The 27,748-nt window shown below is 58.9% G+C and overlaps 1 protein-coding gene across 7 annotated transcripts; it reads right to left on the bottom strand.

Moving 5' to 3' along the window:
- Positions 1 to 738: 738 nt before the first annotated feature.
- On the bottom strand, positions 739 to 26,004 carry TEAD3 (TEA domain transcription factor 3). Of its 7 annotated transcripts, none has more exons than XM_079327238.1 (14): positions 25,804 to 25,971; positions 14,758 to 15,014; positions 11,968 to 12,032; positions 10,255 to 10,317; positions 10,061 to 10,123; positions 6,930 to 6,941; positions 6,481 to 6,618; positions 6,248 to 6,291; positions 6,083 to 6,144; positions 4,776 to 4,909; positions 4,511 to 4,684; positions 4,212 to 4,352; positions 3,870 to 4,022; positions 739 to 3,376 (listed from the first exon to the last, which is right to left on the bottom strand). In XM_079327238.1, the coding sequence occupies exons 2-14, from the start codon at positions 14,891 to 14,893 to the stop codon at positions 3,263 to 3,265; spliced, it is 1,299 nt and encodes a 432-aa protein (XP_079183364.1). In that variant the 5' UTR covers positions 14,894 to 15,014; positions 25,804 to 25,971; the 3' UTR covers positions 739 to 3,262. The 7 variants fall into 7 exon arrangements, with proteins under 7 accessions (XP_079183364.1, XP_079183365.1, XP_079183366.1 ...); XM_079327239.1 differs by having other exon boundaries at positions 14,758 to 15,011; positions 25,804 to 25,960; XM_079327240.1 differs by lacking the exon at positions 25,804 to 25,971 and adding an exon at positions 15,574 to 15,711 and having other exon boundaries at positions 14,758 to 15,011.
- Between the last annotated feature and the right edge of the window lie 1,744 nt (positions 26,005 to 27,748).

The raw sequence follows: 27,748 nt of genomic DNA, 5'->3' as shown, positions 1-27,748 counted from the left end.
CGGAGGAGAGGAGCAATGGGAGGATCAGAACTACAGGAGGAGCGGCACTGGCAGCGGAGCAACAGGCGGAGCGGGCCGGGAGGAGCGGGAGGATCGGGCCGGGAGAAGCGGCACCGGGAGCAGCGGCACCGGGAGCAGCGGCACCGGGAGAAGCGGCACCGGGAGCAGCGGCACGGGAGCAGCGATCGGCGGGGCCCGGAGCGGACCTGAGCGGGCCGGGGCCGCGGGACTACCCGTCCCGGCAGGCAGCGGAGCGGGGCGGAAGGGGCAGGACCGGGGCCGGGACGGGGGGTGAACGGGCCCGGGAGGGCGGAGGGGCCGGGCAGGGTGTGGTGGGTGTAACGGGGTGCGATGGGTATGTAACGGGGCGCGCCGCGGCTGCGGGAGGGATAGCGGGGTACGGGCAGCGCGGGGGGGAATGGGACACCTGTGTAGCCTGAGTGTAGGATGGGACAGACCGGCCCTGGATGGGACAGACCGGCCCTGGATGGAACAGACCGGCCCTCTGTCCACCCCCTGACCCCCCAAAAAGGTGTTTTCCTGAACCCAGCAATGCTGCAGAGAGCATCTACCACGGCCAACCCAATTTTTTCCGAGCAAAACCCTGCAGGCAGTGATGCAAACTAGAGCAAAACAGCTGGATGAGGCATCCCAGAATTGGGGTCCCAGGAGAAGCGTTATCCATGGGACGTGGCAAGCTCTCAATCCCGAGAAATAAAATATGAATTTCAGAACTGCTTGAGCCAACCCATGAACAAATAATTTTAATGTTTTTTTTTTCAGCAGACCGTAGTTTTGTCGGAGCTCCACAGTCTCCTCTCTTTGAAGTTGGACAGATACAGTAAACACAACAAATATATGATACAACCCATCACAGCTGGATTAAAAAAAAATACACAAAAAATATAATACATAAAAAAATGGATTTTTAACATTGTGGACTGACGCAGCTCTAAAAATGGTGATTGTAACCCTGGTAAGCTTTACAAAGTCTTTAAAAAAATAAAACAGTACTTCATGTGAAATTCATAAATACACTGGAGGAGAACAGAGGGGCTGGGGGGAGTTGAGAAAGTGTCTCTGGGATCATGACTAAACCCCAGCCAGGGCTGCTGGGGGCACCAGTCTGTGTGCGTGGGGTGCAGTGTGAGCCCTGGGCTCGGTGCAGGCAGGAGGGAGGGAGGGATGGAGGCACAAACCAGTCCAGTTTAAAAAGAGCTTCCTCCCCCATCAGGGCTGGGAGTGGGGCACGCCTGTGTTTTATGGTGGGGGAGTTTTGAGTTTTCATTCCCAGAGTTTTAGATCAGTGAGTGAAACAGAAGAAAAAAAAAAAACAACAAAAACCCCAAAAATCTACAAAACAACAAAACATGCTACATATGAGAACTTGGCCAGAGACCCCCCAGCACAGCCCTGGCATGGTTTGCCAGTGCCTGGCCTTGGATTTTTCCCTCTCTTCCCCCCCTGCTCTGTCTCCCTGCTCACAGCAGCCACCTCAGCCCTTGGCCTGGCACAGGGCTGGGGTGGCTCTGCCCCATCCCACAGGGATGGGTGGCTTTTCCCAGCAGCAAGAGGTCGAAGTCCCCATCCCTCACAGGACACGTGGCATCCAAGTGGCAGCCAAGGTACCTTCCTGAGCTCTGGGGCTATTCCTGCTCCTTGCATTGGCAGCACTGAGTCTAAACCTGCCCTGTCCCCCTCCCTAAGGGGCTGCAGTGCCCCTCTAAACACTCCTGCCCTCCTTCCCACTGCCTTCACTCCCCTGCCAACCTGAAAACCCATCCACACCTGGCCACCCCGGGCTCTCTGTCCCCCTGCCAGCCTCCTGCCACCCTGCTCCCCACCACCTCTGTCCCTCTGTCACCCTCCTGCTCCCTGGGCTCGCTATCCCCCTTGCAGTTGCACCCTCAGGACTGGGCACTCTGCCTTGGCTTACTTTGGGCAGCAGCCACAAAAATACTCCAAGCTGACCCAGTCCCTTATCCTGACACCCCTCCTGTTCTCTGTCCCCTCTCTGTCTCTGTCCTCTCTGTCCCAAACTCTGCCCACTGACAGCTTGGCCCTGCATTGCTCAGTATGTTTTTCCCTGCACAAATCACCTCCCTGGCCACTTCCCACAGGATGCAGGAGAGTGGACGGAGCAGTTTGGAACAGTCACCGCAGAAAAAAGGCAAAAAAAAGGTGAAGGAACAAAAAAAAAAAAAAAAAAAAAAAAAAAAAAAAAGAAATGAAACAAGGAAAATGTACATATGCAAAATAAATCAGGCAAATCTGCCCTCACTGCTCTCTACTCATGACTCCTCAGTAAGTGACCACAGTGGGGACACTGAGCCTGGGGCACCCCCAAGTGCAATTCCTGAAAGCACACGCAGAGCTCAGGAGATCCCCCACAAACCCAGCCAGAGATGGAGACATCCCAAACCTTTCCCTAAACAAGGCACTTCCTGTGCAAGGTAGGAGGGGAGCATCTGGGCACTGCAGAGGGCCATCAGCCTGATTACAAGCACGGTGTCTTTTTAAAAGGTATTAAAAAGCACTTCCATTAAAAAAAAAAAGGAAAAAAAAAAGGAGCCATAAAAGCCCATGGTTTGCATTGTCAATGCCCTGATACCTTCACTGCCACTGGTTCCCAGTGCCCCAGCTGGGCATGGAGAAGGAGCACCCCTGGGGAGGTGGGGGTATCCCCCTCCTCCACTCTGCCCTGCCCGTCTGCCCCACATCCCCCGGCTGTGCCACGCGGTGCCAATGCCACTGTTGCTGCCATGCCAACCAGTTTCAGACCTGGCACGGTGCTGCATCCTCCTGAGCATCAGCACTCACTCCTCAGGGCCACTTCTGGGCCAGGCTGGGGTGAAGGAGAGGTCGGTTCTGTGCTCTGATGTCTCTCTGCTGCTGCTGGTGGCACGGTGGGATCCTGGCCCTCATCAGCCAAGGGCTGGTCTCTCCCTCTCCAGCGCTGGATGTGGGTTTCCTTTCTCCCTATGCTTCTTTTCCCATTCTTCTTCTTTCTTTCTTTTTTTTTTTTTTTTTTTTTTTTTGGTAATTTTATTTATTTATTAAAAAAAAAAAAAAGAAACTGTTCCTAAGTAGAAAACATCTGCGATCGAAAGTCAGTCTTTTTTGGCTATTGTTTCTCTTCCTCCTCCTTCTCCTCCTGTCTTCAAATGACTTCTCACAAAGGCAACAGGCACGGGTGGCTTTCCTGCATGGCTCCCTCCCTCCCCTGCACACCCCTGGTGCCCCTGCCTGTCCCCAAGGGCCCCTAGTCCTTGACCAACTTGTACACGTGGTGCTGGGCGCCGTGCTCGCTGGTGGAGACCTCGAAAACGAAGGCAATGCAGAGCAAGGTTTCCTGGGTATCCCTGTTTGTAACAACCTGCAGCAGAGCAGAGTGTGTTAGGGGAGTGCTGTTATCTTGGGGGAGTGCATGGGCTCAGCCACTTTGCACCATGAAAAGGTTTGCTGCCTATTATTTGTGTCTAACACAGGCAGCAGTGCTGCCAATTTAACTGCACCATCAAGATTTACTACCTGGTTTTGGGGGTGTTGCACAGGCTCACAAACAGCCTGAACTGCACCACTAAAATTTTGTTTGGGGGAAGTTGCATGGACTCAGGCCCAGCCACTGCATTAGCACCACCAAAAACGGCTACAGATTATTTGGTGAAGTCAAACAGCCAAACTCAGGCACAGCCACTTTAATAACACCATGAAAATTCTGCTCCCCATTATCTGGCAGACTTGTCCAGGCTTGGGCACAGCCACTTTGTTGGCACCACCAAGATCTGCTCCCTGGAGTTAAGGGGCTGTGTGGGGCCACCAGGGTCGATTCAAGTGGGATACAACCCCTGGAAAAGGAGGGGAGGTACCTGCAGGATGGTGAAATTCTCCAGGACACTGTTCATCATGTACTTCTCTGGGAGGTGCTTGAGTTTGTGGATGAAGTTGATCATGTACTCGCACATGGGAGAGCGGTGGATGCGGTAGACGAACCGGCCGTTCTCCAGCCGTGCATACTCCGTCTGTGGGGACAGCCAGGGTCAGCAGCTGTCCCACCTGTGCTGGAGGCCAACTGGGACATGACAATGTCCTCTCCACTCCACCCATAAACACGGTACAGGCACCCCTGTGTCCTACACCCAGCTCTGGGATTTTCTCCATCCCTGGACGGACTCCAAGCCCTTCCCGACGCAGCGGGGCATGGAACTCACCTCCACCTTCTCCACGACCTGCTTCCCAAAGGAGCACACCTTGGTGGAGACTGTGATGGTCATGTTCTCTGCACTGCTGTACTGGCTGCTGACACCATAGAAGGTCCCTGGCCCGTCCTGGATCGTGCTGTTCAGATCCGCCTGGAGACAGGAGAAGGGGAGAGGATCCCATGAGGACCACCCTTGATGGGGACGAGGGACACCAAATATCACAGCTGCCCAGAATGCTCCAACTGTACCAGCACAGTGCCTGTAGCTCGAGGATCACCCTCCCCACCCCAACCCTCCCAGCATCATACCCAAAACTTGACGAGGAAGAAGGAGTTCTGGGGCCCACGCTCATAGAGCTCCTTGAGGCCACCCTTCTTCTCAGGAAATTTGTCGTAGATCTGGCGGATGTCCACGGCCTCCAGCAGCGGGTCGCTGTACGAGGGGTTGGTCTGGCCGATGTGCACGAAGAGGTGTTTGCTGTACTGTGGGGACAGCAGCAGGACAGGTCAGGGGTGAGGCGAGGGCGAGGTGGCAGTGGGCAGGGGATGGAGGGGCACACGGGGGGGTTGTTACCGTTTCGGCGTCCCGGGGCACCTCCATGAAGGCAGAGTACTCGAGGAGCCGCAGCTTGGAGGAGGCGATGGTGCGATCCTGCCAGACCGGCACGGCCGAGGCAGCTGGAGGCAGCGGGGCCAGGGGCTCGTAACCTGGGCAGGGCAGGGACACGGGGGTGGAGGGGCAGCCAGGGCCTGGGTGAGCCCCTAATGCAGTGCCAGGGGCTGGGGTGAGTCCCCACTGCAGTGCCAGGGGCTGGGGTGAGCCCCCAGTGCAGTGCCAGGGACTGGAGTGAGCCCCCAGTGCAGTGCAGTGTCAGGGACTGGGGTGAGCCCCCCCTGCAGTGCCAGGGCCTGGGTGAGCCCCCAGTGCAGTGCCAGGGTCTGAGGTGAGTCCCCACTGCAGTGCCAGGGGCTGGGGAGAGCCCCCAGTGCAGTGCCAGGGGCTGGGGAGAGCCCCCAGTGCAGTGCAGTGTCAGGGACTGGGGTGAGCCCCCCCTGCAGTGCCAGGGCCGGGTGAGCAACTAAGGCAGTGCCGGGGGGTGAGGCCCCCCCCTGCAGTGCCAGGGCCTGGGTGAGCCCCTAATGCAGTGCCAGGGGCTGGGGTGAGTCCCCACTGCAGTGCCAGGGGTTGGGGAGAGCCCCCACTGCAGTGCCAGGGGCTGGGGAGAGCCCCCACTGCAGTGCCAGGGGCTGGGGAGAGCCCCCAGTGCAGTGCCAGGGACTGGAGTGAGCCCCCAGTGCAGTGCCAGGGGTTGGGGAGAGCCCTTCCTGCAGTGCCAGGGGCTGGGTGAGTCCCCCCTGCAGTGCCAGGGGTTGGGGAGAGCCCTTCCTGCAGTGCCAGGGGCTGGGTGAGCCCCCAATGCAGTGCAGGAGCTGAGGTGAGCCTCCAGTGCAGTGCCAGGAGTTGGGGTGAGCCCCCAGTGCAGTGCCAGGGACTGGGGAGAGACCTCCCCTGCAGTGCTGCTGCCCTCACTGCATCCCACACCTGCCTCTATCACCCAGCACAGTGTGGGTGAAATGTGGGATGGGCTGGGAGAAAACATGGGATGGTCTGGGGGGAAGAAATGGGATTTTGGGGAAAAACACAGCATGTTCTGGGGGAAAACATGGGATATACTGCAGGAAAAGGGACTGAAGGGGACCCAGCTGGGAGCAGCACGTGCTCACAGTGGCGCTTTTTCTGGATTTAAACCCAGGCTTTTCCCCCACTAGAGCTGGGGAAGACATGCAGGTGGGTAGCACTGTGCATGGGAGGGGACAAGAGACAAATATGACCCAGCAGGCACACTGGGTTTCCTCCAAGGGAGTAAGGACATGACTTACTGGCTAGTGATGGAGGCATGGGTGGCTGGATGGGGTAAGCTGGTTGTGCAAACGGTTTAATGCTGGAAAGGAAAAAGCACCATCAGGTTACCAAGCCTGGGATGCCCCAGCCCCTTGCCAGGGTGGGGTCTTGCTGGTGCAGGGTGTGGAGGGGTCTGTACTCACTCCTGAGAGGGTCCAGGCTGTCCTGGGATAGGCCCACTCCAAAACTGGGGAAACAGCACAGGGAAGAGTCAGTGGCTTCTGATTCTCCCCACTCCCAACATTTCCCTCCTCACCTGCTGCAAACAGCAGGCAGCCCTGCACTGCCACCAGGGCTGAGAATGGCTGTTGAGCATCCCCCTGTGGCTCAGGGTGTCCCCACCACCCCGGGGTGTCCCGTGTGGGGCTGTCCTCACCCTGGGGGCAGCAGAGAAGACAGCCTGAGGAAGAGGAGGAGGGGGGCTGAGCTTGTTCTGCAGGACGCTGGCTGACACAATCTGCGCCGAGGACATGGAAGCCATGCTCTGCAGAGCCTTGTCCTTTGAGACCTGGTCCTGGGGAAAGGGGGACACGAGGGGAGCAGGGGTTACAGGGGCAGATTGAGCTCCCTCAAAATCCAAGCAGGTTTTGCAAAGCCAGCAGGGACCGGTGCAGAGGGATCCCCCCACCCCCTCTCAAATGTTAATTAGCATTTCAAGCTTGCCAATATCCTCTGGGCAAAAGCTGATGGGTTTGGAAAATGCCCCCTCCCACTGCTGCTGGTGGCCCTCCCCCCTTGGGGATGAGAAGGGTTTTTAGCCCCTCCACTGGAGAGGGCATCAGGCAATGGGGAACAAAAGGAATTTCAGACTCAAGCTCAACTTACCAAGTTCATGGCCTGTCGGCAAAAGAAAGGAAAAAAAAATGTTAGACAGTGTCACAGGGGGAGCCTTTGGGTATTCTGTACACCTCCCCTAAGCCAGTGCTGCTGTCAGCTGGGGCAGAGTTAATTTTGTCCACAGCACAGGAATGGGGTGGCTGTGAAGAGAATTAACTCTGTCCCTGCTGAAACCAGCACAGCTGGGTGTCCCCACCCTGGCTCATCACCACAGGCAATGTGGCAAGTGAAGCCCTGGACCTGGCCAGTCACCAGGGGATGCACATGGTGGCCAATGATGCCCAGGCTTAATCCCACCAGGAATGGGATGCCAAAGCCCCCCACCCACTCTTTTAGAGGTCACTGTGGTGAGCCAGGCCTGTGCCTTTCTTGGCTTTTTAATATCCTCTATTTTTGGCTTTTTAATATCCTCTACAGCCTCCTCAGAGCCCTCGGTGCTTGTGGCTGGGGCACTGAGAGGAAAAGCTGCCCTGGGATGGGGGTACCACCTCCCCCATAGGCACTGCAAGGGGGAGCACAACCCCCCTGTGCACCGGCAGAGGAGACCAATTGTTTTTCCTTTTGCTCCAAAGGTCACAGCAGTGCTGGGCAGGAGCTCCAGGACTCCCAGGGCTGCTCTTTGCATGGCTGGGACACGTTCATGCTGGTCCCAGTGCACACCCTCTGTTTCCCTCTGAACCTTCCCCAGGGATCAATGCTTCATTTATTTCCACCTGGGGCAGGGCAGCAGGGCAGGCGTGCAGCCACATGCTGGGAGCAGGAACATGCACATGACTGCAGCTCAAAAACACAGACCCTGCTCCTACTGCAGCTCAAAAACACAGACACTACTCCTGCTGCAGCTCAAAAACACAGACCTGCTCCTGCTGCAGCTCAAAAACACAGACCTGCTCCTACTGCAGCTCAAAAACACAGACCTGCTCCTGCTGCAGCTCAAAAACACAGACCCTGCTCCTACTGCAGCTCAAAAACACAGAGACTGCTCCTACTGCAGCTCAAAAACACAGACCTGCTCCTGCTGCAGCTCAAAAACACTGACACTGCTCCTGCTGCAGCTCAAAAACACAGACCTGCTCCTACTGCAGCTCAAAAACACAGACCTGCTCCTACTGCAGCTCAAAAACACAGACCTGCTCCTACTGCAGCTCAAAAACACAGACCTGCTCCTACTGCAGCTCAAAAACACAGACCCTGCTCCTACTGCAGCTCAAAAACACAGACCTGCTCCTACTGCAGCTCAAAAACACAGACCCTGCTCCTAATGCAGCTCAAAACACTGACCCTGCTCCTGCTGCAGCTCAAAAACACAGACCTGCTCCTGCTGCAGCTCAAAAACACAGACCCTGCTTCTACTGCAGCTCAAAAACACAGACCTGCTCCTGCTGCAGCTCAAAAACACTGATCCTGCTCCTGCTGCAGCTCAAAAACACAGACCCTGCTCTTGGAAGTGTTTGCATCCCACAGGACAGTGCTGGGAGAGGCCAGAGGGCTGCCTGCACTGATCTTGAGAAGGGATGTTCTCTACCCTCCAATATTGTTCAGGGGGATCTCTGCCCTGGCTGCTCTGTGCCAAAATCCTGCAGACAGCATGGCTGGGGATGGAGAGCACAGCCATGGACCCCTGGGGCCACTCCTGCCTCCAGCTCCCTCTTGCTCTGCACATTTTATTTTATTATTTTATTTTATTTTATTTGCTTCTGCTGCTGTTGACTCTGCTTCACCCCCTCACTTCCCTGCCTGTCCCTCTTGGGGCTGGAGACTGGGTTTAAGACATACAAACCCAAAGGAGCATCCCAAAATAAGTTTCAGGTGCTCTCTCCTGGCTTCTAGCAGAACAAACCCAACTGGCTGTGGGAGCCCTCCTGGCCTCCTGCTCATGGGGCACTGGGATTCCTGCTGAAGGACTTTGGGGGCACATCTTGGTGGGTTCCCAGGCAGCATGAGCTGGAGTTTGTTAAAGTTTTGAGGATGAAAATGCTGCAGCTCTGAGAGTGCCCCTGGCTGCCAACTCTGACAGTGACATCCACTGCCAGCCTCAGGGCTGGAGATGGACACAGCACCCAGGACAGGGGGAGCTGGTGATGCTTTTGGGACCTCAAGCTTGGCAGGCTGGAAGATTTTCTGGGCTCCCACTCACACACAAGCAGCAAATCACCCCTGGAGCTCCCAAGGAGATGCTCCCTCAGAGTTTAACTGAGGCACATTGCAGGAATTGGCTGTCTCCCATAGGTGGTTGTGCAGTGGGGACCTCTCAGTCCCCACCTTGTATCATGGGGGTCCAACCCAAGCAGGGCATGGTCCTTTGGTGATGCCCCCAGTCCTGCCCATGTCCCCCCACCATGACCCTCCCCACTGCCACCACAAAGTCGGGTGGGAACAGTTATGGAAATGTTAGTTGGGCTCCAGTTAGGTGAAAGGAAAGAAGGAAGGAAGAAAAGAAAAGCCAACTAGAAAAGATGAAGAGAATGATCCATTTTTTTTCTCACTTGGCTCCCTTGGCTCCTGGCACTGTGCCCCCATGCCCAGCAGCATGGCCCCAGCTGGACCTCCTGCCTCTCCCACCCCTGTGGTGCCCCTGGGCTGTGCTCACACCCTGGTACATCACAAGCCACTGGGCTGCAGCCTGCAGGGACCCCTGTGGCCCCCCTGCTTCTGCCCACATCCCACCAGCACCTGTTCTGAGCTGGGCCAGGTCTCAGCTGTGGAGGGGAGTGGGATTTGCCCACCTTGCTTGAACCTCACTTTGCCTCACTGGCTGCCCTGGGGGGCCCTTCTCCTTGTGGCCCAAAAGAGGGGGCAGCCCTCATGCATCACCAGAGGAGGGTTTAAACCCTCATCTCCCCATGGCAGAGTCCTTGCCTGGATGCAAAGAGGGGACGTGGCACCCACATTCACCCTCCTGGAGGACACAGAAAGGCTCTGCTGCCCGTTTGCACTTCTCTCTGGGCATCCCACAATGATGCCTGTAAAAACCATTTGATCCAAGGAGCCAAGTGAGAGGGAAGAAAAAAAAAAAACACCAAAAAAAAAAAAAAAAAAAAAGAGAGGCAAAACAGGAAAGCAAGCAGCACACCGCAGGGCCGAGTGCGTTAGTCGGGGCCAGGCGAGGCAGGGCGTACCTTCAGCTTGGACTGAATCTCCCGAGATTTCCGTCGGGCAAGAACCTGCAAGTGGCTAGAGACCTGCAGAGAGAGAGCAGAAGGAGAGGGGGAACAGCAGAGCCGTCAACCAGAGGAAAGGAGGAGGAAGGAGAGGGGCTGCCCATGCTCACAGAGACACCGCCGCGGACACCTGGGCAAGGGCGCCAACGTACCTTGATGCCAACCTGGTACTCCCGCACCTTCTTCCGAGCTAGAACCTGTATGTGGCTGGACACCTAGAGCCCGCCAGGTTCGGAAAGGAAAACACAGAGCGTGAAGATCGTTCCCCCTGCAGGGCGGGACGCTGCCCCCGGGGGAGGGAGTGTGCAGAGAGGCGGCTGCTCCTGCGGATGATGAGGGTCCTGCAAGCCAAGGGCTGGAGGGAGGAAAGTTGTGGGGTGCTGGTTGATGCTGCTTTGTGTCCACCTCAGGTTGGGGTGAAGCTCCTTGGTGTAAAGCTCGCTATTCAGCACCTCGTGGGGACAGACACAGACCCTGCCAGCCCCTGTGAGCTCCATATGTTGATGGTACAGCCTGGCAGGTGTGAGGTACCCCAGGCCTGAGGGTCCAGGAGGAACTGGCACACTGCCCCAGGGCTCCTGCTGCTTTTCAATGTGGGAAAAGTGAGAAAGGCTGGGTTTTTGTGTCCAGGCTCCTGTAAGAGCAAGATCTAAAAAAAGAGGCTGATGTCCAGGCAGTAAAGGCACAGCATGGCTGGGGGGCCATCCACAGGAAGGGTGGGTGTCCATGCACCCACAGGGCTTCAGAGCTGATTTTGGCAAGAACCTGCTCCCACCAGTGACAGGCTGTCCAAGAGGGGACACCAGGCTGTCCAGGAGATGACTGCACAGAGGGATCAGTGCCATGGCTGCTCTCTCCCATGCTTTTCCTGAGTCCCCCCAGAGCATTGCATCCTCGCCCCATGGAGAGAGGGTCCCAGTTAAGTCTTTAAGCCAGAAATTAAGCACTGACTGGCACTGGCCTGAACATAAAACCAGTGGCCCTCTGCTTTTAGTTTAAGTCCTGAAGGAATGACCTCTGCAGTGTCTGGGGACCAGTGTCCCTCTCTTGTGGCATGGGACAGTCCCAGAATAAGGGTCCCAAACCCAACCATCTCCTGGTGGTGGGAGATGCATCCAAGGCCATGGGCTCTGCTGGGATGGGTGGCCTGGCTCCTGGCTAGGGGCCACCACGAGGGAAAAGCCACTGGACACATGAGAAGGGACACATCCCATGGAGGGCTGCAGCAGCCCAGTCCTCAGACAGGTTTGGTGAAGCAAGGGCTTGAAGGGACCTCTGTGTGCATCCCTGCCTGCCCCAGCATCCAACAAGGCAGGGCAGTGAGAGCAGGGCAAGGGCTCTGTGGTACCTCCAGCCCCACCAGGAGCAGCACCACAGCCTCACACAGCCAGTCCCTGGATGTTTGCCTGGGATGGGCACACTTTGCTGTCAGCCCATGGGGTTTGCAGTGCCTTTGCTGTGGCACCTGGCACTAGTGGCATAAAGCCTGGCAAGTACAGAGGCAGGAACAGTGCCCAGACCCAGAAGGCACAGCAGAGAGACCCATGCAGGCACACACAGAAGACACACAAACACTGCCAGAGAGAGTTTGAGGGTTACCCCAACCAGGTGGGCAACCTGGGGGCTGCCTGCCCCCACACCCCCAGTTTCCAGGCATCCTGGGACAGAGGAAAGCCCGGGGGTTTTGTGCTGACAGGCGAAGCTCCTGGCAGATGGGGGCCCTGCTGGCAGCAGCAGTGGCCTGAGGAGGGGGCACGGAGGACGAGCGATGCAGCCGGACATCCGCCACCCCTCGGGCTTACCTGGCACCGCCCCCCAGCCCGCCCCGAGCCCACCCCAGGAGAAACAGCAGAGCGACGCCTCACCTGCTTCCTCGTCCGTGTCTTCCCCGTTCGCAGCTTGATGTAGCGGGCGATCAGCTCGTTACGACCTGCGGGCAGAGCCTGGCGTCAGCCCTGGCACACGAGGGGCATCAGCCCCAAAAACCCTCAAAAAAACCCCAAAACACCCTCGGGCTGGCGAGGGAGGCACCGCCAGGAGGTGGCGCTGCCGCGACAGTGCCGCGGCGACCTCGGGGACACGGGGGTGGCCACGGCGGGGCACCCACCCTGCTCCCCCTCCCCGCGTCACCCCGCGGCTCAGAGCGGGGCGACAGCCACCAGAGACCCCCACCACAGCCCTGCCTCAAACCCCAGACCCCCAAACTCCATCCCAGCCGGAGCCCCCCGTTAGAACCAGCGAACCCCCGCGGGCAGCCGTGCCCGCAGGGGTCCCGGGTATCGCCCCCCACCCCGGCACCCCGCTTCCCGTTCACAAGCCGTGCTGGCCTTTCCACCAGTATTTCCCAACGTCCTGGTCTAATTCGAAGCAGAAGTTGCTTTTGCGCCACATTTCAGGGGCCAGCTGTGGCCAATCTACGTTCAAACGTCAGAGCAGCTGGGAGCTTTCTTCTCCCGGCCCCGGCCCCCCCGGCCCCCGCCGCCCCCCGCGCACGGGGGCAGCCAGGCACGCCAGATTTATTTTAATGGACCAGATGGTCGCGGTTGGAACTTGTCGAAATGCCCTTGGAGCGGGTTTCGGCTTTAAAAGAATAAAAAAATCCCTTAAAAAAAAAAAAATACACCCCCCCCCCTCCCTTCTCTTCCAGACTGATTGGCCCCCTCCCAGCCCCACAGCAACTGGGCCCTCCTGGGGGGACACACACATGGGGACAGACAGGGCCAGGTGCCAGGCAGGGACAGCTGCCCCTTGGGGTGCCCACGCCAGGCAGGAGCTGGTGGGTGGGTGACAATGGGGGGGTACCCCTTGCACAGCATGGCACCCTGGTGTCACCCTGAAGCTCAGTTCTCCTCCTGGGTTCCCTCCTCAGCACCCAGAAGGGGTCAGGTCTCACAGGGTGTCCTTTAAGCCCAGGTGAGATGACATAAACAGAAGGGACTGAGCTGCTGAGCCCCAGTTTTGGGGGGACACCATCAAAATCCCCCTCTGACTGTCCTGCTCCTGAATCCCATCCTCTGCCCCCTGTACCCTGCCCATGGGAAAGAAATATGGGGAAAAAACAGGAAAGAAATGTGAGTGCTTTCCTGGACTCAGTGAGCCAGTACCAGCCCTAGTGCCCAGCATCTCCTGCACCCATCCTGCCTCACACCATGCCCCAGGCTGCACCCTCAAGGCCATCCCCGTGCCCACGTGCCCTGTCCCTTGTCCCTTTCCCTGTGATTCATCTGGACCGTGCCATTCCCTCTGAGAGGGCACGTCCTCCTCCAAATTACCACATTCCCCAAATTCCTCTCCCCTGACACCACCACGTGAACCAGTTGGACAGGCTGGGTTAAAAATAACCCATCCAGCAGCCGAGTGGAGCAAGAACCAGTGTGCCCGTGCTGAGTCCTGGGTCCCCAGCTCCCACCTTGCTTTGCCACCCCCACAGCATTGGCACAGGGGGCTGGCACAGCCCAGGGCACCCATGGAACCCCCAAAAAGAGTGGTGTTGAAGGAGAGCAGAGGCACTGGCACACCATAATGCTGCATGCTGGCATTGCCTGTGCTGCCAGTGCCCCTGGTACACTCGGTAACGCCAGCCAGGGGGTCCTGGGGGTCCCAGTGGGGAGGTGCTGGGGAAGGTGGGGGGAGATGAAAGGCCAGCAGGGGCTGCTGCCTCTTTAAGCAGCTGCCAGATGTCTCTGAAAGGCTGGAAAAACCGGTTGGGGCGTGCTTCGAAGGGCCAGGCTCCCGGCGGCACTTCAGCTATTCCCGGAGAAATCCAAAAAATGCACACGCTTGGGAAGCCCTGTGCTCCCCCGCCTCCCCCTCACCCCACTCCCCCACCAGCCCCGATGCCGTGGGCTGGGGGCCCTGGGAAATGGGGTGGCACAGGTAGCTGGCATGGCTGTGGGGACAGTGGCACAGTGCTCTCCAGAAAGGCTCGTCCCTTTTGCCCCTCTCTGCTGGCACTGGGGGAGCCATTGTTGTGACAGCAGCATCCTGGGCAGGTGTATTTTGGAGGCTGGGATAGAGATGCCAGCCCTGGTCCTGTTGTCACTATAGGGTGCTGGTAATATGGCAGCCTGTTCCTGACTTTGAGGTCACTGGCCCTTGGGGGTGACATCAGGGGATGTGCAGGGCAGGAGGAACCAGTCCCTACCCTGGCAGGGACAGGGAGTTTTGGGAAACACCAAAAACAAGGTTGACACCTCCAAAATCTTTACCCCAGTGGGGCTGACCAGCCCCTGCTGCCACCAATGAAATCACCAAAAACTGAGCTGGGTGCAGGTGGCTCGGGGTGGGTGAGTGACCCTTGCCACAGGGTGCTCTGGCCACCAGGTGCGGTTGGGGAAGGTTTGGGGAGGGATGTGGAGGCACACAGGAGCAGGAGGGCTGGGGCTGCCCTGGCCCCGCTCCCTGCCCCACGGCTTCACCAAACCAGTCTGTCCGGCAGGGCCGAGAGAGGGAGGGAGCGGGAGGGAGAGCCAGGGCACAGGGAGGGGACGCAGGTCACTGCCACCTCCCCAGCCCAGCTCCAGGGTGAACCCCAGCCTGCTGCTTTCGGGGTTGGGGGATGCTCAAGGGCGATGCCCCAGCGTGGGTTTAGGGCAGCAGGTTTCAGTTCAGCCTGTGCCTTTGCTCAGTGCCTCCCTCCTGCCCCCGGCACTCACCGTACATCTTGCCCTCATCGGAGAGGATGATTTTCCTCCGGCCGCAGGGTGGGTAGATCGCCAGCGCCTCCTGGAAGCTCTGCTCGATGTCTGGACTCCACACACCCTCGGCATCATTGTCCAGACTCTTGTCCATGCCGTCCTGGCCATCTTCCCGCCCCTCCCCAGGGCTGCCGCTGGCGTTCCAGCTGTTGGACGCTATGGTGCTGGCTGCTCTGGGCTCCGACCCTGAGCCCCCACGGATACACGACAACCTGCTGGGACACAGGGGCACCTGTCAGACCCAGGAACCCCGGCTGGGGCATGGGGTGCAGTGACAGCATGGTGCCAGCTCTGCTCCTGGCAGACTGTTCTCACTTGCACCCAGACCAGCAGCTAATGTAGGGTGTCAGACACACAACGAGCTTTACTTGGGGGCAGAACATGATTTCCATGAGTACCCTCAAATCCAAGTCACAATTAACTACCCAAATAAAGTTTGGGAAAGAAACTGCCCTAGCTACTGTATTACCCACACAAGGAACTTGGGCACATGGTGTTTGTGGCTGACACCTTGGGACAGGATGGCAGCACCCCCACAGCCTGTGAACCCTGACCCTGCACCAGTGCCCACTGCCAAATAGCAGTCTCTTTGGGCAAGCTGGCCCAAAAAACAACCCTAGGCCCCAAAATCCCAGCTCCACCATGCCTGGCAAAGGCAGAGCTGGGATTTGAAGGGAGATGCTGAGCAGCCCCAAGCCAGACCCCACTAATGGGAACCAGGTGGCCAGAGCCGTCCAGCAGCCCTTCCCCTGGTACCAGGAGAGGCCCCCCCACCCTGAGGATGCTCAGCTGGGGCCCTGGGCCCTCCCCAGCTGGTGGGTGATGCTGGGGAGCCTCCAATCCTCCTGCTCTTGCTCCCTGTCCTGCCCAGCTCCCAGCGCAGCGTTTCAGTGTTTTGCAATAACATGTTTGGCGGCAGCTGCCGGCGGTGGGAGCGGAGAGGTGTCTCCTGCGCCGCCGCGCTTCCCGGACGGGCTGGGAGTGTACAAAGGTCTCCAGCACAGACATCTCCTTTTAAAGGAACTGCTGAGCCCGCTGGCTCAAGTGTGCGCTGCAAGGCCTTGCTGCCTCCTTTTTTTTTTTTTTTTTTTTCTTTTATAAAAAAAGAAACTTAGCCCCCCCATCCCTCTCTCCCTCGTCGCGATGTGATGTCAGCCCCTCCGGTCCCGCCGCCCATCCCTGCCCGCGTCCCCCCCGCCGCCGCTCCCCCTCTCGCTGAGCACTGTGGCCAAATAAGGAGAACTGGATTGTAGGATCGAGCCAGCCGGCCAAGGCAGGGATGGCGGCGGCGGTGCCGGACGGGCCAGCGGCACCCCAGGGCCTGCAGCACCCTGGCTGTGCCAGGAGGCTCCGTGGGACAGCCCCCAGCAGGGATGCAGGCTCCAAATCTAGAAGGGAGTTGGGGATGGGAGGGAAGGGGAACACCAGGCACTCCACAGGGATGGTGAGGATGGCATATGGGAACAGGCCCAGGGGGAACCTCACTCCCCGCTGCAGCATCAGGGCTCTGTCCCAGTGGGGCACCCACCTACACTGGGGTGCAGCTGCCTTGGTGCTGAACCCTGGTGCAGACCAGGGGGAACCTGAGACTGCTCAGCTCCTGCAGCCCCCAATGGTCTCAGACCCCACAGCAGCCCCATGGCAGCCCCAGAAATCTCAGCACTGTGGCAGCCCAGGAGCCCCCAGTCTCACCATACCTCAGTGGTCAGGGATCCTGCAGCCTGGTGCCAGCCCAGGACCCCACAGCACCACAGTGCTGCCATCAGCTCACCCTAACAAGGGAAAGCCCCAAGAGCTGGGGCTGGAGGGTGACTTTACAGGGACTCACCAGAGCCCCTGCCCTCCCCACCTGATGGGTGTTTTGGGGGCCAAGGGAAAATCTATAGGGCTGAGAGCAAAACCACAGAGCTGGCTGCACCCCTGCAGGCAGCGTGCCCAGTGCCCTGGGTCACCGTGCCAGGCACTGTCTGCACAGGCAGGGTGACAGCTGACCCCACACCCTGCCTGTGACACACGTGTCCCCCTCCCCTGGAGGCCCCCAGCCCCCTCCAGCAGGGAAATCCCAGCCCAGCCTTTTCAGGGAAGCTGGGAGAGGAGGGAGGGTGATGCTGGGGCCCCGGCCAAGGTGCAAGGAAGCAGCTCCTCCTCCTTCTCCTCCTCCTCCTCCGAACCTGCTTTTGGCCCAGGCAGGACATTGGATTTCCTGGAGGGAGGGTGCAAGCACCGCGCTGACGCAAGGCACGGCCAGAGCCGCTCCACCCTGCCCTTACAAAACACCAACAACAGCAGCAATTAGGGAACCGGCACGGCTGGACGGCCCGCGGAGAGCGCGGCCAGACCTGCTCAGGGCAGGGAAGGGGACCGGACCTGCCGGAAAATATGTCAGGCTGCTGCCTCCCAGCTGCTCCCCAGGGAGCAGGGCTGGAAGACCACCCCTCCCACAGGCTTTGGGGATCCCAGGACCACTGACCCACATCCCCAGGGGATGCTCAGAGGATGCTCACCAGCCATGAGTGGGGATGGGCACTGACACCCACTCCCAGCTCACTCCCAGCCTGAATTTGTGGGGGGCACTCACTCCAGCTGTAGAGGGTGATGGAGGGGGCTGCTCCCCTGTGAGGTCCCCCAGTGGGCACGGTGCCCACAGCAGGAAGGGGAGGATGGCTCCAGGGCAGCCCTTATCTCCCTGAGAGGTCAAGGCTGCCCAGGAGAGCAGGATGGTGTTCCCACGGCTCCCAGAGCTCGGCCCTGTGTGGGGGACGGGAGGGAAACCTGGGGCTGGAGCAGGCAGAGCTGCTTGGGGCTTGTTACCCTGTTAAAGCTCTTCAAACCCTGCCAAAGCAAAGGATGCAAAGAGGGAAGGGTGCCTGAGAGATGGTGTTTTGTGGCGGGTGAGGGAAGGAAATGCTTTGGAGGCAGCATCTGCAGTCAGAGAAGCACCGTGGGCACCCTGTGAGTGTCAAAAGGCAGGAGCAAGGAGCTGCTGGATCCAGCACAACCAGCTGTGATAGGGATCGGGCCAGGGACGTGCAGGGTGGCACATGGGAGAGCACTGGGGGCTGGCAGCACGGGGACATTGTGACATGGGCAGAGGTGCCCGTCACCCCCACAGTGCCCCCATGTCCTCATCCTTGACATCTGATAGCATATTCCTGTTCCCCAGCATGCTCAGCCCCAAAAGCATCATCCCATCTGGTGCACCACGAGGCACAGCCCCAGCAGCCCTTGCACTACCCCAAAGCCTCATGTCCTGCCCAAACTGGGACAGGGGTGGTGGCTGTTGTCACAGCATCTCCTCAAACCACCTGGGCTGGACAGATGGACACCAGCACTGGCTTCACAAGGGGATTGCAGAACAGCACATTCCCAGCTGGCACTGCCCAGAGGGACCAGGCGTGGGGCAGAGCAGCCCCAAGGATCCCTTCTGACCTGGGGTTCCCCACCATGGGCTGGGGACATTGGGACAAAAAGACTCTGCAAAGGTGTTGGGGATACTGTGGAAGCAAAGAACCCTGCAAAGATAGAGAGTGTGGGGGTCCAGCTGCATCCTGACTCCATCCTGCCTCCCCATGCAGGGGGCCCAGGGCAATCCAGCCCTTCTCCCTCCCCCCTGCACACAGACCCCACGGCAAAAGGATAAAAGTTCATGACAAGCCTGGGCAGGAGCAGCACAGAGCAGCTCAGCCCCGCACCGGCTCAGCGCCGCCTGCGCCAGCCCTGTGGGGGAACACGAGGCTGCTATCACCCCTGCCATCACCCTGACTGGTGGCACCCACGCTCCAGAGGTGAGGGGGACACGAGTCTCCATTCCCCCTGGTGCTGAGCGTGCCAGGGACTGCTCTGTTAGCCTCAAAGTGAGGCCCTGGGGCACCCCAGCTCCTGCGTGTCCTGGCACATTGGGGCTCAGTGAGAGCACAGCTGGGGCCCTGATGCTGGCAGTGATCTGTAGGCAGGCAGAGGCTTTTGCCAACGTGCCCCTCGTTTCAGGCAGGGGAGTGCTGGGGGCTGTGTCCCTGCTCCTGCCTCTCCCCACCTGGTGACACGGCCCAGAGGAATGCTGCCCACACAACCATGAGCTCTGCAGAGCCCCTCGAAGGAAACCCAAAAGCTGTGGAGCTCCTGGGGGACACCAGCGAGACCACACCACACCAGAGATGTTGTCATGTCCACTGCAGGGCACACAGCAGGATGCTCTTGGCTCTGCCAAGGATGCAGCCCTTCACAGGAGCCCCGTATCCCTGGCACCTTGCCAGGGACCCTTTGGGAACAGTGTGCCCCATTCTTATCCTGGCTGGCACAGGGCTGTCCCAGGGACAGCCAGAGCCTGAGCAAGACACGGCATGGCAGGAGGGCGGTGAAAGGTTTGTTTACATTGTGCTCCTCTTCCAAACAGCTCTCAGCCTGCCGGGAGGGATTCCCTGGCTCCTGGAGGGAAGGGTGGCCACTCTGCTCTCTCCCACCCACCTGACTGGCCACATCCTCTCTGAAGGGTCCCCGGCACAGCCTGGGGACTCAGATGGTGGCAGAGCCCCCAGTGCATCAGGCCAGCTCCCTGTGAGACAGCCCAGCTAATTTCCTTCTCTCTATCACTTCCTGTCCCTTCCGGCTTGGCGGGCGGCTCAGGAAGCAATCGGAGCGAGGAAACCGCAGGAAGCCACGTGGCAGCATCCCACCAGGGTCTGAAGAGCTGCCAGGGCTGCCCCAGGCTCCCCATGCCCCCCAGCTCCAGCTGGACCCCCACAGCCAAAGGGTCCCCCAGCTCCCAGCAAAGCCTCCAGCTGGCTGGGATGCAGCCAGTCCTTGCTCAGCTGTGCAAGGTCAAGGGATGCTCAGACCCCTCATCCCAGGAGGCTGTGGATGAACAAAGAGAAAATGTGAGTGATTTGCTCCCAAAATATTTGGAGCAGAGAGAAGGAAAGGGATGAGGCAAACCCAAAGCACAGCTCCCTCCTAAGGGCAGAATCACGGACATCCAAACCAACCCCTCCATCGCTCCTCTTCCCCAGCCCTGGCAGGGTGGCACAGCCAGGTTTCGGCTTCTGGAGGACCTGAGCCGGTTTTGCTCGAGTCTTGAGGCTCAGGACCTGAGGGCAGAGGACAGACGGACACTGTAACCCGGCGTGCCTCCCTGGCCCAATTACACTGCCCTGCCCAGCCAGGACGGGGCGTTTCACCCAGCAGCGCATAAATAGAAAGCTTTTAGAACATTAATTGCTCTCTGTGTTATGAAACGAGCTGGATGGAAACAACAGGGTTGGAGTTGCCTGCTGGGGATGGGCCACCCCCTTGTTGTCCTGTGACACCTCCAGTGCTGGTGGCCCATGGCACAGCCAGTGCTGGACAAAGCACCCACTGGGAACTGCTGAATTTGCCAAAATATATCCATCCCAGGATGTCTCCTCTTCAACATCCCCTGTAGATGAGCTCAGAGTGGCCAACAAGTCCTGAGTCCTACTGGCCCATCCCAAGGGGAAGCCAAGTGTCTCTGGTGTCAGGGGAGCACCAGGGAAGCCTGGGGCAGGCAGTTCTGTGCCTGCAGTGGGACAGTGTCCTACCATTGGGACCAGCCAAGCATCCAGAGACCCACCAGCCCTCTGTCCTGCTCCTAGGAGGAAAAACGCCTCCACAGAGGAGCTCCAGGTGCTGCTGACCCCATTTTATGCCATTGCACCAGGGCCAGGGAAAACATCTCCCAGGGGACCCTACCAGGCAAGGAGGAGGAGGAGAAGGAGGAGGAAGGCTGCAATGAATTTCACACCTGCCCCCAGCCGCCTCCGCCCCCGTGAAACCCAAGCCTGCCCAGGCAGCAGCTGTGCCCACTGCACCCAGTGGAGCTCAGGGCCAGCACTGACTGCCACACTCACAGCCCCCAGCCAGAGAAACCCTGGGATGGGGGCTGTGAGAGGGGGATCAGCTCCTGAGACAGCGGGCAGAGCGGCTGTCAGGCATTACCACCCCAGCCAAGAGATGTTCCTGGCTGCCAGAGTCTGGCACAGAATGTGACACAGCACTGTCACCTGGCCACTGTCACCCCTGTGAGGGGGACACGCTTCCCTGCCCTCCTGCAACGAGCTCAGAACAAGCTCAGTGCCCAGCTGAGGTCCTGCAGGAGCTGCGAGAGCAGGTACAGGCTGCCCTGCACAAACCCCAGCAGTGACTTATTCCCAGAAAGGGAATCAAAATATTTGATCTAGCACTGTTTCACTGCCACCACCCCAGGCAGTCCCAGTGAGCAAATCCTTGTGCACGCCAGGAGTGTGCTGGGAGCCCGTGGCAGCTCATCACCCTCTCCCAGCATCTCCTGCCACTGCCCCAGCCCAGAGCTGGAGACGGGCACAGCGACTCCAGCTCCCGCAGATTGAAAAATTGCTCTGGAATCCTTGGGGAGGAAAATTGCTAAAAATACATGAAGGCAGTGTTCTTGGTAAAAGAAGGAGCTCCAGTGAGGAGTCCAAGAGTGCCAGAGAACCCAGCACAGTGTGTTAGACCCCTGCCCAGCACACTGATGTCCAAACACCGCAGCTGGACCCTGACAACTCTGCAGTGCCACCCAGGCAAGGCTGCAAGGGGACAGCAGCCACCCCATGCAAGAGCTGGAGCCCAAACTCAATCCATGGCTGAACACAGGTGCTGGCAAGCATGAAAAGCAGAACCCTGTCCAACTAATCTACCAAAGCCGGGTAGGGAAAAGCAGGGTCTTGGACCAAACCTTCTGTCCTGGACTGCGATGTGCCCAGATCTCCCTGCTAATAAAAACCCGACGCTCGGTTGGGTCGGCAGCTCGCATGCCTGCGTGCGGGTGTGCTTCTTCCTAAACCCGAATTGCCTAAGCCGGCGGGGGGGAGGCAGGAGCTGGCTGCCTCTGGGGGAAGGGCGGGCGGCGAGGAGCTGGCATGGGAACGGCAGCCCATCCTCCACGCACCCGCGCCTGTAAACTTTGAACATCTTCCGGAGAGAAGTTAGTGGCTATTGTGAACAGCTGGATCTAATTTTACGAGGAGCGAGGAGGAGACAGTTGTGGGGAAATAATAAGGCTTGGCGCTCACAAGGCGAGGATCCCCGAGCCCGGCCAGCCTTCCTGCCTCCACCGCACTGCGCCGGGGGAGCGCTGGCGAGACGCTCCCGGGGAAACTGAGGCACGGAGCAGCGCGGGGCTCGCCCGCCTCCCGGTAATGCGAACCACGAACCCGGGGCTTTGCCCCTGTGTGTTTCCCAGCAGCCGGGACATCCGCGGGGACACTGCTCTTGCCCAGAGCACAAAACTGGGCTACCAGCCCACGGCAGCATCTTCAGAGCCAGGGTCGCGCAGCGCTCACCCTCGATGCTCGTGGGCACCGCGGCGCGAGTGCGACACCTCCCTCCAGCCGGCTGCTTCCCCTGAGGCTCTGCCCACCTCCTAAAATTAGCTGCAGCCCCGCTGTCCCCTCCCCGGCCACCCCCCGCAGCCCGGGGAGCTCTGCCAGCACACGCTCCGGGTCCGTCCCGAACCCCGGCGGCGCAGGGGGAAGGGGACCGAGCAGCCCCCTCCATCACTCACACCTCGGGAGCAGCGCACCCCGCAGCCACCTCTGACTGTGCAGGAGTGTACCCAGGGTGAGCTCTGCCTTCATAGAGCACAGACCCAGCACAGCCTGCGACACACCCAGTGCCCCGCTGCGAGGTGGGCTCGCTGGGTTTGGGTGCTGCTCTTATCTCTTGGAAGCATAATAGGGGACGCTGGGAGCACTGGAGCATCACATCTCTTTGGGACAGGACGGGGGAACAAGTTCCATCGGGATTTGTGCTGCCAGGATGGGATGTGCCTTGTTATTTCCCCAAATCCTTCGCCCACAGGTACAGCTTCACCAGTGTAGAGCCCTATGTGAACACTGTCACCACAAGGCCACCACCTGCCAACATCAAGAATGAGACCACAGAGTTCACAGCCTGTCACCTCCATGTGCTCACCAGGAAACCCTGCCACGAGCAGCACGGGGACCCCAAATGGCACCAGCACCGCATAAATGGCACCAGCACCGCATAAATGGCACCAGCACCGCATAAAAGGCACCAGCACCGCACCACCCCCTGCTCCCGCTGCCACATCAGGCTGACCAGCACCACGAGGAGCTGCTCCCGGGGCCCCTCGCTCCCATTTCACGGGCGGGGAGAAGCGAAGCAGCGGGAGCTGCAGCAGCATGTCCAGACCCGCAGCACGATCCGGTTATCGCGCACGGGGGCCGCTCCTGCCCGTGCCCGCTGCAGGCTGGTGCGGGGCATGGCCCCGCCGGCTCACCCCATCATTACCCTCCCTCCCTCCCTCCAAAAAAACATTTCATAAGTCGCCACGTGACGGTGGCAATAGCGAACGCCCATGCGCTTCAGGTGTCTGCCCCAACCACAACACGCAGGTGCCTGGGCTCGGCTGCCGCGGCTCCCGGCCTGGCCCCCATCCCAAATAACACCTTGGACAAACAGCTGAGAAGATCAAGGCATGGCCTGGCCACTCAGCAAATCCCCCGTGGATGGAAGTTGTCAAAATCAAGAGTAGTTGGTTATATCCCATCCACCAACGGCGCTCAAGGTGATGTAAACACTGTGGCTGCCCCGTCAGCTCCTCGCCACTGCCATCAAGGATTTAACGACAGAGGGAAGCTCCTAGAGATGAAACAGTTTTTGGAAAGCATCCGTCCACTTCAGTGATGGATGGAGAGATTCCAACCTAACCAAGAGCCTCAGGACGGCTCATCACATAAATCCCAGCAGCACCCCTGCTTAGGGCTTTGCTGTCCCTTCTTCCCCCTTCCCCTCCCACAAACAGAAGAAGAGGCACTAACACAGGAAAATATATTTCCCACCCCACCAACAGCCCAAAATTGCACATTTATGCCTTTTCTGGCTGCTGCCAGTCTCACCAGCGAGCTCACCTGCCACCAGCCTCGTGCTCTCTGTGTTTGATGGGAGCTGCGCGGTTACTTGCTTTTTAATACATTAATTATAGCTGATTACCGCTGCCACCCCCACCTCCTCAGTGCCATGACCTGCTCACACACCGCCAGGAAAAGGCTCCTTCCTTCGGCACAGCGCCAGGGCCACCGGGACTCGCCTCCCAACCCACTTGGTGGTGGCAAGATGGGGATTAAAAGGCGATTAAAAGGAGATGTTGTTTCTGATATCATGATAAACAGCCACCACATGTCATGGCAAATGGATGCAAGTCCCTGTTATTGATGGAATTGGAGATTCTGCTTTGCAGGAAAGGGATTTTAGATGTAGGACGACTGCTGGAGGGTTCTGCTGTTCAAAATGGCCTGGTTGAAACATCCCCCCTACTCTGAGCTGCACCCCAATGTTGCAGTCACCTCGGGCCTGGGTGCCACTTATAGAAGGTGGCTGGACCCACTGCTTTCAAAGGGTTATTCCTGTCAGAAACTCGAGTGTGGTGCCAGCCACATGCCCATGGTGGGGAAGCAGCTGAGTGCTCGAGGTCCCTGGGGATGGCAATGTCCCCCTGTGTCACCCAGCTGTGAGGAGGAGCTGCTCACCCCACAGCCATCTGCAACCTCTTCCCATGGGAATGCTGAGCCTGTGACACCCAAACAGGGCCAAATCCAGTGTCTTCTCCCCATGGGACAGTCATGTTCGTCCCCTCTGGTGGAGAAGTGCTGGGGCACTGCCACAGTGACCACCACCTGTCCTGTCACCAGCGTCCCAGCCCCCCTACTCATTTCTCTCCCAGCTTCACCACCAAGTGACCTTGTCAAGCCTTCACCCCTTGCCCACTTTGGGGACCTTCCATTTCACCTTCCTCCCATTCTTGGACAAAATTACCCCCAAGGGGTGTGGGCTGCGAGACCACAGAGACCCCAACACCAGTGGGTGCATGGGGGGCACACCAGCCTGGCAAAGCCCATTTGTGCACTCAGCATCACGAGCGCTGCAGCACGGGGGGAGGCTGGCAGCCTGGCAGGCAGGGCCCCCCAGGGCGGCGGGGCACTGCCAATGCCCTGACTCACGACACGCACGTACCCGCGCGGGGTAAAGCGATAGGAGGGGACAGAGGATGCCGGAGCCCAAAATACCCCGGCGTGCCTGACACAGGAGATTATCGCTTCTCTGATGGGACCATCGCCCAGCCCGGCTTGTCCCGGCTCCTTGCAAAGCACCAAAACCCCCAAAAACTCTGCCTTCACTTTTCCCTCTGCCAACCACCCAACAGCACTGAGCAGCTGCAGGGTGCCCGCCACACCAGCCAGGCCACTGGTATAATTTCCAGCTGTTTTCTCCCCAAATTGTTTTTTTTTTTTCAGTCAGTACAAGCTAAATGCATTGTGTAGGGCCTGAGTGGTTTCGGGGGGTTGGAGGTGGGTGGTTCTGCGAGAGCTTGGCCGTATTTTCCTTCCAAGGGGGTTAAGGGGAAAAAAAAACAACACCAAACCCAAAGAGGGTGTAAAAATAAAATAATAATAATAATAATAATAATAAAGATGACACACTGCTGAAAATTATACATCTAATTGCCGCCTTGTTAGCAAAGCACCCCCTATGACGAGGCACAAAGTGTTTAGCATACAGTCAGTGCGCGGTCATCCCCTACATGCGTGTGACACACATGTAGCGTGACACGCGGGTGACCCCGCACCTCGCCCGGGACCCTCGGGGGGGCTCCGGCCGGGGCGGGCGATCCCCGTCCGGAACATCGGGAGCCCGCCCCGACCGCTCCCGAGGTGCGGGCACAAGGCCCCTTTGTCACCCCGGGGGGGACTCGGTGCGGGGGCAGCGCAGCCCCGACGGGGCGGGAGTTTGGGGACAGTGAAAACAGCGCGGCTGCGCCCCCTCCCCACGCACACACCCCATCGGGGGCAGGCACCGAGCTGCCGGGCCGGGGGGCGGCCAGCGCTGGGGCGACCCCGCCGCCCCCCGCCATCCGCCGGGGCTGCGGGCCGGGAGGAAGGAGGGGCTGGAGGAGGAGGAGGAGGAGGCGGAGGAAGGGGGGTTGGGAGTCGGTTCCCGGGCAGCGCTTACCTGCTCCGTGCTGCGGAGGGGCCGGGCCGGGCGCGGGGCCGGAGCGGGGCCGGGGCCGGTGCCGGTGCCGGTGCCGGTGCCGGAGCGGGGCCGGGCCGGGCCGGGCCGGGCGGGCGGCAGGAATGCGGGCAGCGCGGCGGGATCCCGGCTCCGCGCACCGAGCCAGGCGCGGCGACGGGAAAGTTTATGCGAGGGAGGAGCGGAAAGTTGGGAGTCAATCAGGAGGCGGCGGGGCCGGGCCGGGCCTCCTCCTCCTCCTCCCCTAACCTCCTTTTCCACCTCCTCCTCCTCCTCCCCTAACCTCCTTCTCCACCTCCTCCTCCTCCTCCTCTTCCCGGCCCTTCCTCCCGCCCGACCCTCCCGACCTCCCCGTCGGGGCAGCGGGGACGCCGGACTTCCCTTACACGAGAAGAGTTTGGTTTTTTTTTTTAGGAAAGGGCAGTCCTGGAGTTCGGCTTGGCTCGGCCCGGACTATGGGAGCGCCCTCTATGAACCTTCCTCACTTTCATCCTCTTCCTCCTTCTCCCTTCGGCATTCCCGGGATGCGGCCCTGGGGTGCGGCCTTGGGCCAGGGCATGAAAGTGCTGCTGACCCGACTTGTCCTGTCCCTTCCGCAGCCAGCCAGGGTCACCCGTGCACACCTTCATCCCCTAATGCACACCTTCATCCCCTTCTGCACACCTTCATCCTTTTCTGCACACCTTCATCCCCTAATGCACACCTTCATCCTTTTCTACACACCTTCATCGCCTTCTGCACACCTTCATCCTTTTCTGCACACCTTCATCCCCTTCTGCACACCTTCATCAACTCTGTGCTCACCTTGTCCCACTCTTCATTCCTGCCTCCCTTCACTCACCGTCATCCCTGTGCTCACCTCCATCCCCTTCCACACATTTTCATTGTCCTCTGCATGCTGTAATGCCCTGCCACACATCTTCATCCTCCTCTTCCTTCCCATTCTGACATCTTCATCCCTCTCCAAACACCTTCATCCCTCTCATCCTCACACACACACACACACACTCAGTGCCCTGCATCCCATCAATCTGTAGATTCCCTGTTCCTCCCAGACACCACCCCATGGTGCCCAGGATGGGGATTTCAGCCCACGCCGTTGGGATTTCTCAAGGGAATTGAGCCAGGATCCAGGCTGTGCTCACTTCCTCTGAGTGAGCTGATGGGTGGTAATGTGCTAAGCCACAGCAAGAGATCACATTCAAGTCCCTGGCCACGACCCAGGCTGACCATCAGGAACTGCAGCCCCAAAAGGGACAAAACCCCCAGTCCCCCTGGCCACTGGGCCAGCGTACACCACACCATGGCACCCAAAACCCCCAGGGACAAATCAGGGTGAGGAATCCTCCCAGAGCCCTGCTTGGAGAAGAGATGTTCTTTGCATCCCATCCCTTCTAGAAACATATTTTTCTAATTTTCATCATGAGCTTGGTTGTATTCAAGCGTTTTGGGACAAGACAGCCAATGCTTCAGTCCGTGAAGTGACAGGCTCTGAAGCATCCAGCACATTCAGCAATTGTGTGATTCATAAAGCCATATCACATTCTTCCACCCTTGGCCTGCTGCTAACTTGTAAGAAATCTGGACCAAAAACTGCAACAAAATGGCTGCTATTCTCCAAGGGCTGTTCAGAGCCTCGTTACTCATCCCTTACTTGGGCAAAAATGACATTGAGTGCTCCTGGAGATGACAGCCTTAATTGAGTTCAATAGGAGTTTAGGCTGAGTAAGGCATGAGCAAACAAGTGTGCATTAGCCCATGAATAAAAAGCTTGATCCACAAATGTTTAGGGACACATGCAAAACTGAGCAGGGCAGTGCTGAGGCATTTGGGCAGGGGTCTGGCTACAACAACCAGCACAACTGACAGTGATGCTGGGATGACTTTGTTCAGGAGTGCAGAGATTCAAGGCTGGCTCAGTGGTTTG

Source organism: Erithacus rubecula, assembly GCF_903797595.1.
Source record: "Erithacus rubecula genome assembly, chromosome: 26".
In the NCBI taxonomy this organism is placed as follows: Eukaryota; Metazoa; Chordata; class Aves; order Passeriformes; family Muscicapidae; genus Erithacus; species Erithacus rubecula.
Note: the sequence above shows the minus strand (reverse complement) of the source record. Positions and strands in the feature narration are given on the sequence as shown.